The 14,865-nt window shown below is 44.6% G+C and overlaps 1 protein-coding gene across 1 annotated transcript in view; it reads right to left on the bottom strand.

Moving 5' to 3' along the window:
* Nucleotides 1-14,477, bottom strand: part of LOC114665769 (tubulointerstitial nephritis antigen-like) — a 32,007-nt gene extending 17,530 nt beyond the window's left edge. Inside the window, exons 1-6 of the mRNA XM_051919150.1 lie at nucleotides 14,050-14,477; nucleotides 10,455-10,685; nucleotides 9,053-9,116; nucleotides 6,307-6,396; nucleotides 4,699-4,813; nucleotides 3,045-3,168 (exon numbers count right to left, since the gene is read on the bottom strand). Coding sequence (XP_051775110.1) covers nucleotides 3,045-3,168; nucleotides 4,699-4,813; nucleotides 6,307-6,396; nucleotides 9,053-9,116; nucleotides 10,455-10,685; nucleotides 14,050-14,419 — 994 coding nt within the window. The 5' untranslated portion in view covers nucleotides 14,420-14,477. The remainder of the gene's footprint in view (nucleotides 1-3,044; nucleotides 3,169-4,698; nucleotides 4,814-6,306; nucleotides 6,397-9,052; nucleotides 9,117-10,454; nucleotides 10,686-14,049) is intronic.
* Nucleotides 14,478-14,865: the final 388 nt, after the last annotated feature.

Consider the following 14,865-nt stretch of genomic DNA (forward strand, 5'->3'; position numbering starts at 1 on the left):
TCCTGCTTTTTTTAAGGCCGAGATGGTTGGAGCTCGTATGCATATGACTAGCAGGGTTTGATAAATTTTGATATTAATTCCTGTATTGATTTTAACTATCTGTGAATCTATTTGTGGACTTTTGTGGACTTCATGTTACTTTTTTATTTAGAATCTTCTAGACAAAATTAATATTAATAAAAAAAAGAAAAAAATTAAATTGCGTTTTGCCGCAACTGTGTCTTTGTTTTCTCAAAAGTGCCGATATTTTCCATTAGAGTCCAGCTGCAGACGAGACAGTCCGAAGCCTCGGACAGATTCAGCGACCTGAGACATTCTAAGGCCCGTAAGATGACGCCCTTGTCAGCAGCAACTCCTTTACTCCGCCCACTCTCCAGTAGCCACTCCCCTGTTTCGCTGGTGTATTGATGCCTACATTACACGCCCCGCATGTCGATTTCATGTTGATTTCTATAATCCTTGTGTTTTTCAATACATTCTGTTTGTTAAAAAACGAGTGGGCTTCAGTTACCTTGATTTAAGTCTAATGGTCGGAGATCCCCTCCTACCAGAGAAGCAGGTAATGGAAAACAAAGTAGGAGCCTTACCGAATTCTTTAATTCATTACCAGCATTGACAAAGGCAGAACTGATAATTAATTAACCAAACTCTGGGTTTTTTCCACACCAACGTCTCAATTCTCCACTCTGAATACTCAAAGCAGCTTCTCAGGTAGAGAGAGGTCCACTAATATGACCGACAGCAATCAGTAACCCTTTGGTTACACCATACTTTTCACTTCTGTCTAGGAGACATACCTGGTGGTCCTCCATGGGTCATCTACGTTGGCTTTTGTTGATCCCTCTTAACAGTGCTTGAAATACGTCGATACTCATCAGTACTCCATACCAGAACTTCTAAGTCCTATATGGGTCACCTGCATTGACTTTGTTGGATGCTCTTAGCAGTGCTTGAAACAGGCCGATACTCGTCAGTACTCCATACCAGAACTTCTAAATCTTCCCTGAATCATCTACATTGACTTTTGTTGGTCCCTCTTAGTAGTGCTTGAAGCAGGCCGATACTCATTGGTGCTCCATATAAGAATTTCTAAATCCTCCATGGGTCACCTACATTGACTTTGTTGGATGCTCTTAGTAGTGCTTGAAACAGGCTGAAACTCATCAGTACTCCATACCAGAACTTCTAAATCCTCCCTGAATCATCTACACTGACTTTTGTTGGTCCCGCTTAGTAGTGCTTGAAGCAGGCTGATACTCATTGGTGCTCCATACAAGAATTTCTAAATCCTCAATAGGTCACCTACACTGACTTTTGTTGGTCTCTCTTAGTAGAGCTTGAAACAGGCCAAAACTTGTCAGTACACCATACCAGAACTTCTAGGTTCTTCCTGAATCATCTACACTCACTTTTGTTGGTCCCTCTTAGCAGTGCTTGAAACAGGCCGATACTCATCGGTATTCCATACCAGAACATCTACTGTAAGTCCTCTATGGGTCACCTACATTGACTTTTGTTGGTCCATCTTAGTAGTGCTTGAAACAGGCCAAAACTCATCAGTACTCCATACCAGAACATCTACTGTAAGTCCTCTATGGGTCACCTACATTGACTTTGTTGGATGCTCTTAGCAGTGCTTGAAACAGGCCGAAACTTGTCAGTACTCCATACCAGAACTTCTAAATCCTCCCTGAATCATCTACACTGACTTTTGTTGGTCCCTCTTAGTAGAGCTTGAAACAGGCCAAAACTTGTCAGTACACCATACCAGAACTTCTAGGTTCTTCCTAAATCATCTACACTCACTTTTGTTGGTCCCTCTTAGCAGTGCTTGAAACAGGCCGATACTCATCGGTATTCCCTACCAGAACTTCTAAATCCTCCATGGGTCACCTACACTGACTTTGTTGGATGCTTTTAGTAGTGCTTGATACAGACCAGCACTCATTGGTAGTTCATACAAGAATACAGCAGCATTGGATAAGGTCCAGAGAAGAGCAACTAGGCTGATTCTGGGACTACAGGGGATGAGTTATGAGGAAAGATTAAAAGAGCTGAACCTGAAGGAGATGAAGAGGACACCTGACTGAAGTGTGCAAAATGATGAAGGAAATTAGTCCAGTGGACTTGACACCATCAACTGCCAGATAGTATGTAGAGAAGCCATGAAGAAGGCTAACAGAATGTCAGGTTATACAGTATAGCGCCTTGACGTGTGGAGTACAAACCACAGGAGGTTCTGCTCAAGCTTTATAACACACTGGTGAGGCCTCATCTGGAGTCCTGTGTGCAGTTTTGGTCTCCATAAAGACATAGCAGCACTAGAGAAGGTCCAGAGAAGAGCAACTAGGCTGAGTCCAGGGCTGCAGGGGATGAGTTATGAGGAAAGATTAAAAGAGCTGAGCCTTAAGGAGATGATGAGGAGATCTGACTGACATGTGCAAAATGATGAAGGGAGTTAGTGCAGTAGATCAAGACGGTGACTTTAAAATGAGGTCAACAAGAACACGGGGACACCGTTGGAAACTTGTGAAGGGTAAATGTCACACAAACATTAGGAAATATTTCTACACACAGTGAACCACAGACACTTGGAATAAGTGACCAAGGAGTGTGGTGGACAGCAGGACTTTAGGGACCTTCTCAGTCCTCTGTGGGTCACCTACATTGACTTTTATTGATCCCACTTAGCCATGCTTGAAATAGGCCAGTACTCATCAGTATCCCATAGCAGAGCTTCAGTCCCCTGAGCATGCAAAAGGCACTATATAAATAACTATATAAATAAAATGTATTAATAATAATAATAATAATAATACATTTTATTTATATAGTTATGTTTTCTGCAAGGAGTTATGAATGCTGCTATCGTAATGAGCGATCAGGAAGGTCAGCATCAGAGCGGTAAATAATTACAGAAATGTTATCGAATAATTCAGGTCACTTGGTCCCGAGGGCGCAAACCCTACTGACTCTCACGTCAGAATTTTTATACAAAAGAAATCAAAAATCAAATTAGAAAGGAAGAAATTAAAAAACATTACTTGCTGTGGAAAAAGCCCAAGAAGCCGCACAGTTTCCTTGATCTAACGGCCCGTGGATCCAGTTTGACCATTTATAGGAAGCTGTGAAGAAGTCTGGAAGACCGTTGCTTAAATCGGCCTTTACCTAGTGAGGGAAATAAACACGTCTGATTACCATAGCATCCTGAGACACCCCGGGGGGCTGCAGCCATTTCAGCCGTGAAACAGGGGGCTCTCTCATAAGGCCAGTTCAGAATAGCCAATCAAACTTAAACTGCAGGTCTTTGGAGAAAGCAGGGGAGACATTTGAACCCTGCATAGTGAAATGATGAGAGATCAGTGGTTACGACTGCCCCACCATGCCACCCAGTTAGCTTGCAGAGTTTAATTAAAAGCAAAAAAAAAATGGCTAAAGCGTTTCAAATCAGTCAGACATTATCAGAGGTGGCATATCCATGTGTTCGGTGTAAGGTTTAGTTGTGAAAAAGTGACACTTCCATAGCAAATAAAGGGTGACATGCCACCAAAAAAGACCCACAAACCAGGCCAAGACCTTACTGGCCAGCTTAGGTTGCTTGGGGTGAGGCCTCTCTCTCTCTAACTCCAAACTCTACAGGCAGGCTTCGGCCTACACAGGCCCAAAATAGGGAACTGGCTTGTCATGTTCACAACCTGCTTTAAATGTTCAACAGTGTCCTTCAAGGGAGAGGAAGCCATCAAACCCCTCGAGGCCAATGAGGAGTATTAAATTAAACAAACGAAGAAGAGAAAACAGCAAACGTAGGAAAAATAGTAAAAATATGGTCAATATGTAATGTATGCAACAGCTCAATACACCAACAAACAATATTTAGCAAGGGACAGATTTCTTTTTCTGTACCTCCCATAAGGAACGAGTGACCCGGAAGATCATCCACATCCGTCGTGTAGCAGCGTCCAGGTCACAACTTTCGAGGACACGCCCATAGCAACCATCACATGTCCTAACAACGGATACCCAACAGCACGGCAGACAGGTGCGACTGTCTGTAAAAAGAATAATTCCTAACCCCCAGGTAGGCTAATATACACAATAAAAAAATTAGTAAAGAATATTTAAATAAAATAATATTAACAAAAATGATATCAAGAGGAGACTGGAAGGTTTCGGTTAACGAGGGTATGTCTGGCTGCCACTGCACATTTGGGGATCAGTCTTTACACCCTGAGGTCTTGCATCGCCGGACAAGCTTTACCAACTGTGGTCGCACTTCACGAGATCTCCTCTTTCATGAAGACCACCTCTGGGGGTCTAAAACACATCCATGGCAGACCTCACTGTGACAGCATTAAGACCATCGGCTCTTTCTGATTGGTCGATTTGTCGACATCCTATGAACTCTGACTGGCCGTGTCACATGACAATGACATTCTCTTTGTGTCCAGCTGGATGCTGTCCATCAGAATCACCAGACATTTTTCAAGAAGTTAAACCTTTGAACGTATTTGTCTTCCAGTGTAATATTTGAAAGCCAACACCAAAAAATGAAAACATGCAGAAGCCAATGGGAACAAACCCTGACTGTTATGTTAGAAACTGAATGGCCGCCACTGACGCTTCAGTTAATGACACAGTATGAGAGCAACAGAAAGGCAAAGGTCACATCCAAATGGGGGGATTTGGTGACACACTTACTTTCATTTCAGTCATTTCTAAGATGGACGGCGATGGTTCATCAGTTCCCAAGCGGTGCTTAATGCCTTCTTCGAGGGTCATCCCCCAGAAGTGACTGTAGTTTCCCGCCATCCAACTGCAAAAAAGAAAGCGATGAGACGAGAGGAAGGGGACCTCACACCGTGGGATGGAGTGTGTCGAGAGGACCTAAAGGGTGCCTACATCGGAGCTCTGTAACTTTAAACAGGACCAGCACATGTTCTCATTGTCATTCCAACCGACTGTGCACCACAAACATTAGCACTCCCTTTACAAATCACATAACAGCTAGCATATAACAGAGACACAGGCATTGCATTTGTCATAGCAACAGATGCCGCACCACAAACATTACCACTGCTTTTACAAATCCATGCCAACTGACATATAACAGAGGTATATGCATTACATTTGTCATTTCAACAGATGTGAAATCAAAACATTTGTTGTAGTAAAACGCATTCCATTTGTCATTTCAACAGATGGCGCACCACAAAGGTTAGCACTGTTTTTACAAATCCTTTTAATCGATGGATGGATACCAAATGGCATTTGCTGTAGTGAATTTCCCATCGGGATTAATAAAGTATCTATCTATCTATCTATCTATCTATCTATCTATCTAGTAAAACGCATAGCAATTATCATTCCAACAGATAGCGCACCACTCACATTAGCACTCCCTTTACAAATCCCATGCCGACTAGTGCATAACAAAGATATATGCATTGCATTTGTCATACCAACAGATGACACACCACAAAGGTTAGCACTGTTTTTACAGTACAAATCCCCTACCAAATGGCATATAACGGAGGTATATGCATTACATTTGTCATTTGAACAAACATTTGTTGCAATAAAATGAATTCCATTTGTCATTCTGACACATGGCGCACCACAAACATTAGCACTGCTCTTACAAACCCCATACCAAGTGGCACACAACAGACACATATGCAATGCATTTGTCATTCCAACAGATGGCGCACCACAAACATTAGCACTGCTCTTACAAACCCCATACCAAGTGGCACACAACAGACACATATGCAATGCATTTGTCATTCCAACAGATGGCGCATCACAAACATTTAACACTGTTGTTACAAATTCCATACCAAAGAGCTTATAACAGAAATGTTTTGCATTTGTCATTTCAACAACGGGTGCATTTTATTACTATGAACATTTGTGATTCGCCATCTGTTGGAATGACAAATACAATGCATTTTATTGCAACATGCATTACCAAGTACATTGAACACGTTAACGCTGAGGTCTACATTGGTTATTTAGATTTTGACCCGTTGTAGATGGGTGGCAGAGCTAGTAATATAAATAACATAAAATGAACAATATATTTTAATAATAGCATAAAGACAAACTAAACAAAAAACAAACTTAAGTTTGGGTGACAACCCTGGCTAAAACATAACAGCATTATAAAACTGTCCCAAATGGCATCCTAAAATGGCAAAGAGATCATAAAAAAGTAATAATAAAATGTAATAACTGTAGAACAAGGAATAGAGACGTAACTAAGAGGTGAAAAAGGTGGCGCCGGTGACAAGACACCATGACACTTACCCAACTTGATGTCCATTTATTGAGTCTATCAGCTCCTGTCGGATGAGGCACACAAACTCGCTGCACTCCCACTGGCTCTGTCTGCATGTGCTTAAGGGACAGAAAATTAAAATTGAATCAAAGCAACAAACCTGCACTGCTGGCTCAGTTTCTATCATAGCAAACGTCAAATACGCAAGCCTAGGGGGTGCATCAGTCGCTCTGAAGACGTAAGAGTGACTGGGGAAGGGGACAAGTGTGACACGGTAAATAGCCTCCTTTCCCTTTAGATTAGAGGGGGAAAAACCCGGAAAACCCTGGCATCACTTCCATCACTTCACCCAAATCCCACCCTTTTTGGTCCTTCAGCCATTCCCAGAGCATCAGAGCAAAAGTCGTCATTCATTTCAGACCCTGCTTCACAAGAGGACGGACCCTCCAGAGAAGGAACGGAAATTCTTTACCAGAGAGAATCAACAGGGAAGAAAGTAGAGGTTCTGCTGGACCGCTGATGGATTTTATTTCCTGTTCCTGAACAATTAAACGGTCAGTCCGACTCCTCCCAGGAAAGAATGCATACAATGGCCATGACTACATCACCATGACAGCCTCATTAATGACAAGACTTCACTCTTTGATTATTCCTTTGTTTCAGTGGGCAGTTTCTCCACAATATAAGGGGACCCCCCCCAAACCCCCCCCCCAGTGCCCCAGATCTTTATCTGTGTGTCTCTTACAATATACTGTTATATGGTCACACCCGGACTCAGCTGATACTTGCAGTTACACCCTGCCACTTTTTCCCTCTATAGTGCCCAGTGAGGGTCACTGAGCCGTGCCCACCACACTCTTGGGGTCCTCACCCATTCAAGTCAAGCTTTACAAATACCAACATCTCCAAAAGGAGTGGCATCAGCTGACTAGCAGACCCCCAGCATGATGGACGTCTCCAAAGCAGATCAGCCCCATGGAGTCTTGAAGTCGAGGAGGCTGTCCAGGTTGTTTTTGTGCAGGGCAACTTGACAAATGGAGTTTTCAAATTTATGTAGGATTCATTAACCCTTTGGTGAGCTACTTGGAAAGGGGTGGCGAGCTACTGGTAGCTCGCGAGTGATGTGTTGGAGACCCCTGGTCTAAAGGCTTTTATTTGTTGATGTTAACCACCATCATATTTATGCCATAATTTACCGGTGACATAATAAATGTGACACTCCCAGTCTTATGACCCGTCTCCAGGAATGCATAAATAAAAGAATGGGAAATAAAAACATAATTAATGTGTAATGTAACAGGGGCGGAGTTTGCATGTCCTCCCCGTGTCTGCGTGGGTTTCCTCCCACAGTCCAAAAAACATGCAGGTTAGGTGGATTGGCGATTCTAAATTGGCCTTAGTGTGTGCTTGGTGTGTGGGTGTGTTTGTGTGTGTCCTGCGGTGGGTTGGCACCCTGCCCAGGATTGTTTGCTGCCTTGTGCCCTGTGTTGGCTGGGATTGGCTCCAGCAGACCCCTGTGACCCTGTGTTCGGATTCAGCGGGTTAGAAAATGGATGGATGGATGGATGTAACAGGGGCACGGTGGCACAGTGGTAGCGCTGCTGCCTCACAGTTAAGAGACCTGGGTTCGCTTCCCGGGTCCTCCCTGCGTGGAGTTTGCATGTTCTCCTCATGTCTGCGTGGGTTTCCTCCTACAGTCCAAAGACATGCAAGTAAGGTGGATTGGCGATGCTAAATTGTTCCGTGTTTGTGTTTGGTGTGTGGGGGTGTGTCCGCCCTGTGGCAGGCTGGCACCCTGCCTGGGGTTTGTTCCTGCCTGCCACCCTGTGCTGGCTGGGATTGGCTCCAGCAGACCCCTGTGACCTCGTATTAGGATATAGTGGGCTGGATAATGGATGGATGGATGTAACAGGGGGTGAGCCTCTTCTGGGCTGGCTCTGCCCACATCCAAACCAACGCAATCTTGCCTCCCTGGCTTTGCCAGTCTCCCAACCTTCCGACCTATTAATTCCCTCTATTAGAAACTTCATTACATTAACATATTTGGCCGACGCTTTCCAAATATACGATTGGTTCTTTTGGGGCACAGGCAGGTCACATGGTGTCAGTAGTGGGATTTGAACTCACACCCTCAGGGCCTGACGTCCTCAAGCCTTAAGCGCTGTGCCACACTGCCAGAGTCTCAGCTTGCTCTTGTGGGCATTCAGCGTGTGAATAATAAACTTTTATTCGAGTATCGTAGGGTCTTATTGACAACAAATAAACTAAAGGCAGAGTCTCATTTAGAGCAGCATGACAACGCATAGCTTCTGTTATTTAACAGAGATAAGATCGCCCACATCTTCATTTTAGGAATAAAACTGGAATATTTGGAAAAATAAAAAAACATTTCTGCTGTAGATAGATAGATAGATAGATAGATAGATAGATAGATAGATAGATAGATAGATAGATAGATAGATAGATAGATGTGAAAGGCACTATATAATAGATAGATAGATAGATAGATAGATAGATAGATAGATAGATAGATAGATAGATAGATAGATAGATAGATAGATAGATAGATAGATAGATAGATAGATATGAAAGGCACTATATAATAGATAGATAGATAGATAGATAGATAGATAGATAGATAGATAGATAGATAGATAGATAGATAGATAGATAGATAGATAGATAGATAGATAGATAGAAAACCAGAGAGGAGGCTAACAAGCACAAAGGGGAAATTTGGAAAGAGAGAAGGTGACGTTTGGCTTGTTGCCTTACCAGAAGTTGCAGTTGTCTTTAATGGTTGCTCCGTTTTCATACTCGTTCCCGTTTTTAGAACAACCTGCAGCAGAAGTGAAGGACATGAGAGTGAAACTTAATGAGGTCTAACTTCACACAAGAGTGGCTGTACCTTACAATATTTTATAGTGCCTTATTTCTCCGAGCCTTCTACATTTTCAGCTTTTCTACATCCCCAGTGGGTGCTGCTGCCTCACGTGACATTCTGGGACGTTGTGATTGTACAGCTGGACCTGCCACTTGGGTTATATGGCTGAAGTCATTTGTGGTGGACTGTACCATATAAGATGATAAATAGTTTGTATGTCTTTATTCATAACGTTAAAGAGTCAGGAAGCTGGATAAGTTAAACGTTTTCTCAGATGGTGTTTCAGGAGGCATGTTTTAAGTTACTAGTAAGAACAGCTGTGTTTAGATGTTTACCTAACTAAGCCCCACCAACAGTACCACCCCATACCCACAAGTCTTTAGGGGGATTCTGTTAAGTGCTGACTCAAGATGTGAAGTTTATGACTTGGGAGGATGTATCAAGGGGCTTCGTTATAAGTTTGCTTGGACATCACATGAGCTTGTGAACTACCCAGCTGGCAGTGCCAGGCCACCTCTGAACAAAGTGACTGGAGCCCTTTTCATTGGTGAATGACACAGGAAGGGACAAGTAGATGAATCCTATTGGTCATTACAATCAGACTGTGGCTGAAATGGGATTGGATAAACCAAAGGAGTAGCCTGCACCCATTGGTCCAGAATTGGTGATTGGAAGAGTTGGTGAGCTTTTACTGCATTTTACAGTTGTAATAAATCATTTTATTTAAAAAGATTCTGTTTTGCATTTTGTCCACATGCTAGGGGCTTACGGTCACCCCCCTCTCTTGTAGAGTAATTTGCCAAATTTTGGGTCTTTTCTTATGTTTTGAACTTCACTGCAGTTTATTTCATGTTGCGGCCTATTTAGGCCCAGCCTGCTGCTGGCAGTTGAAGTAAGCTGGACTGGGGTGAGCCTCTTCTGGGTAGGCCCGTGAAGGTTAAAAGCCGGCCGTTTATGGAGTCTTGGAGGTCTCCTGTTATTTTCACCACATCATAATAATAACAAATTTTGTTTGCTTAATGTTTTGCCACTAATTCGGATTTTTGCAAATCATTTTGCTCATCACAAGTGGCACTAGTTGGTTATGAATAGAGAAAGCAGCTCAAATGAAAATCTGTCACCACTGTTGTCCTCCACAATAATAATGGTAATAATAATACATCATACAGTATTTATATAGCACCACTCCTGTGTTTTACCCCCTTACCACAAAAGGTAGGTTGATGATTTTGATTTGAAAACATTTCAATATAAAGCAGGGAAAGAAAAGGAGCCAATGGAGTTTCTGCTTACCGGTGACTTTCCTGGTTGTTGCTGGTGCCGGCAGCCATTTTGTTGTTGGTGGTCTGGTGGGGACGGCACCGGAACGGCAGAAGCTCCAGTAATCCGGACAGCAGTCACTGCCCTCCCACGAGTGAGTGCCACAGAAGGAGTCGCAGTAACAGGTGGCGTTCCTCTCGGGAAGGGGGGCCGTGCACTTGTCGTCTCTTCCGGCGCACCAGCCAAATTTTTCGCAGTACGTTCCTGCAATCAAAGTCAGTCCGTTGGATTTATGGAGCCCCTTTAGTGTGGGTGAGCAGAGGTCAGTGAGGGCTTGGCACGGTGGGGCATTTTATTGACGTTTCTTGCTTCGAGTTGTTTTATTTCATCAGCACTGGTGCCAGCTGATCATTAACATTATAGGAGCAAAACATTTATGGGCAACAATATAAAAAAATAATACAACAATAATTGTAATAATTCTCAAACGAGAGACACAGGAGACACAGACAAGGCAAATAAACTAAATGACCAACATGGCAACAGATCTGCTTGTAATCAGTTGGGATTCAGGAAGGGCTGCTCCACCAAGACAGCTCTGCTCACTGCTGTCGATACATTTACGGCAGGCCGGAGCAACCTACATGGCATCTGTGCCCGCCCAGCCAGCTCTCTCTTCTCCTCTGCCTCTGCCACACTCGACCACCAGATCCACTGCCACCTTCTCTGACCTGAAGCTAAGCAAGTTTGGGCCCTGCCAACACTTATAGGGCAGAGAGCGGGTCCTGGTGGTGATTGGCAGGTGGCTCCGCCTCCTGGGGGACCTCCCACAGCACACACATAGAACATAAACCAGGCAATGAACACACACACACACAGAATAATGCAGTAACATTAATGCATACAAAAGAACCTGAAACATGGTGTTGAACCCCAAGCCAGGGTGGGATTCCTGGCTGAAACACAGCAGGTGGGTAATTAAAAGTCCCGGGCTGTGATGGCCTCTTGGGGAACCCCCCCAACAAGATGCTTGTCACATGACAAAGGTTAAGAGACAAGATGAAAATCGAGGAATAATCAACAAACATAACAAGAGCATAAATAACAAGGAGGACATGAAACAAAAATCTGAACCACAGCCTTAGCTGAAATACAACTAGTAGGATCAGCGTTACCCACCCTGGTGGGGTGGCGGTGGGCAGGGTCTTCTTAATGCAGTTCCCTGGGGGTCCCATGCTAATCTATGTATGTTGTGACTTGCTGAGTGGTGGTGTAGGTAGGGGGCTCCAGTGCTCTGCTTTGCCCCAGGGGGGCCTATAATACTGTTAAGACAGCACTGGCAGTGGGGGGTGCTGAGACACCTAACATTGGTTACGACAGCTCTGTGATGTCACTCTGACCTGGCAAAGCATCATGGGACACCGAGTAAAAAAAAAAAAAGTCTTGTCCAGGCCATTCATGCAACAGATTTGCAGGAAAACATTCGGTCAACGAGGTCACCAATCGGATCGGCTGAAAAAACACTCTTGGTGGTGATTGACAGGTGGCTCCGCCTCCTGGGGAACCTCCCACAACATACACATGGAACATAAGCCAGGCAGCAAACACACACACACACACACACACAGAATAATGCAGCTAATCCACAGCAGTGACGTTAACTCATATAAAAGAACCTGAAAGATGGAGTTGAACACCCAAGCCAGGGTGGCATTCCTGGCAGAAACACAACAAATCGTAAAGAAGCAGGGGGGTTGTTACTATATAAGTCCCTGGTTGTGATGGCCTCTTGGAGACCCACCAACAAGATGCAAGTCACATGACAAAGGCTTAGAGACAAGATGAAAATCGAGGAATAATTAACAAACGTAACAATAGCATAAATAACAAGGGGGGGGCATGAAACAAGAATCTGAACCCCCAGCCTTAGCTGAAATATAATAACTAGTAGGATCAGCGTTACCTACACCAGTGGGGTGGCGGTGGGCAGGGTCTTCTTAATGCAGTTCCCCGAGGGCCCCATGCTAATCTATGTATGTTGTGACTTGCTGAGTGGTGGTGTAAGTGGGGGGGGGGGGGGGGGGGTTCCTTGTGCAGTCCCCAGTAATGGGGGCCTATAATGCTATTAAGACGACCCTTGCCGTGAGGAGGGCTGAGACACACACATAATGAGACACACAACATTTGGCTACGACAGCTCTGTGATGTCACACTGGCCTGGCAAAGCATCATGGGGCACCGGGAAAAAAAAAAAAAAAAAAAAAGTCTTGTCCAGGCCACTCATGCAATGAATTTCCAGGAAAATATTCAGACAACGAGGTCACCAATCAGATTGGCTGATTGGTGTTGATTGACAGGTGGATCCGCAAGATGAAAATCGAGGAATAATGCAAATAATTAGCAAACATAACAATAGCATAAATAACAAGGGGGGGGGGCATGAAACAAGAATCTGAACCCCCAGCCTTAGCTGAAATATAACTAGTAGGATCAGCATTACCTACCCTGGTGGGGTGGCAGTGGGAAGGGTCTTCTTAATACAGTTGGCCCGGGGGCCCCATGCTAATCTATGTATGTTGTGACTTGCTGAGTGGTTGTGTAAGTGGGGGGGGGGGGGGGGGTCCTAGTGCAGTCCCCAGTAATGGGGGCCTATAATGCTATTAAGACAGCCCTGGCAGTTTGGGGGGGGGGGACACAAAACGCACATGCATAATGAGACACACACTGAGACACATAACATTTGGCCTTGACAGCTCTGTGATGTCACACTGGCCTGCTAATCTATGTATGTTGTGACTTGCTGAGTGGTGGTGTAAGTGGGGGGGGGGGGGACGGGTTCCTTGTGCAGTCCCCAGTAATGGGGGCCTATAATGCTATTAAGACGACCCTTGCCGTGAGGAGGGCTGAGACACATAAGACACACACGTAATGAGACACACAACATTTGGCCTTGACACCTCTCTGATGTCACACTGGCCTGGCAAAGCATCATGGGGCACCGGGAAAAAAAAAAAAAAAAGTCTTGTCCAGGCCACTCATGCAATGAATTTCCAGGAAAATATTCAGCCAACGAGGTCACCAATCAGATCGGCTGAAAAAAACGCTCTTGGTGTTGATTGGCAGGTGGCCCCACCCACACTGCCACCCTCACATATAAATCTTGTGCCCATCTGTCTTTAATGTTATGTATACCCGCTATTTCATTATGAGACTCAAATTGAACAAAGGAAAGGCACTATATAAATAAAATGTATTATTAATCAATAGCACATAACCATAAACTAAAATGAATCCGTACAAAATAGTTCAAAATGCTGGTGACCTCGTTCGCTGAATATTTTCTTGGAAGTTTGTCGTACGAGTGACTTAGATAAGCCTTTTTTTTCCTAAACACACACACACACAGAGTCAGGGGGAGGAACTCTGGTGGAGATTCGGCTCCCAGGTTCGCCAGCACCACCCTGATGAAAGACGAGCGATGGCTTCCCTCTAATCTCTCTTTATTGCTCTGCACTCGACACTGTGTTCCAGTATGCTAAACTTTAATATTCCCGAGTATTCCATCTCCGTGGACTAGACATTAAAAGCTCCACCTTTAGATTTTCTGCCAGAAGGCTGCTGCCCGTACCTTTTGTCTCTTCGTCCCGCTGGCCAGCGGGCGTCTCTATCGGGGGGCTCTCTGTTGCTGCTTCTCCCGGATGACATGCCGCCAAGAAGTCGGGGCAGCAGTCGTGAAGGCAGTGGGTGTCACAGTAGCACACGCCGCCGTTTTCTTGTGGGAAGTCGACAAAGCATTTATCGTCTCTTCCCAGACAGCAGCCCCGCGCCAGGCAGTAACCTCCTACAGGGGATGAACGCCGAAGCCTCCTGGGCGCGTTGGCAGCCTCACCCTCGGAGGTGTGGGTGGTCAGAGTCTCGTTCCCAGAGAAGACAGCTTGAGTCTTGAAAGTGAGGGAGATTGCCAGAGCCAATAGGAGCAATAAATGTGTAGGCGACATTATATGACTTAATCAAACAATGGCAGGACGCTGCCGGAAAGATTTAGCATTTAGTGGCACTCACGGGATCAGCAGTGCCAAGAGCGCACCTTTGGACCCTGCAATTTACTATGATGACCTTTACCCGCTCATGAAAAGAAAAAAAAAAAAAACAGACAGCTGCTTCTCAGGGGTTACTGGGCACCATAAAGAGGGCAAACTTCAGAGTGACGGGCGAGGCCATCGAGCAATTTAAATGGGTCAGAAGCAAAGAGCGCCAGACGTCAGTAATGGAAGGGAAAATGAAATTCAAACCTGTCATCCCATTCATTTTTAAAGACCATGGGCAGCACCTAAGGGCTGGCATCCCTTCTGGGATGGGTACTTGTGCACTACCCAACTGGAAGGCCTAGGAGGAAGAAAGGACAGAACAGAAGATGCCAAGAACACAAACAGCACATTGGCAT

The sequence above is a fragment of the Erpetoichthys calabaricus genome, chromosome 15 (assembly GCF_900747795.2).
Source record: "Erpetoichthys calabaricus chromosome 15, fErpCal1.3, whole genome shotgun sequence".
NCBI classification, from domain to species: Eukaryota; Metazoa; Chordata; class Cladistia; order Polypteriformes; family Polypteridae; genus Erpetoichthys; species Erpetoichthys calabaricus.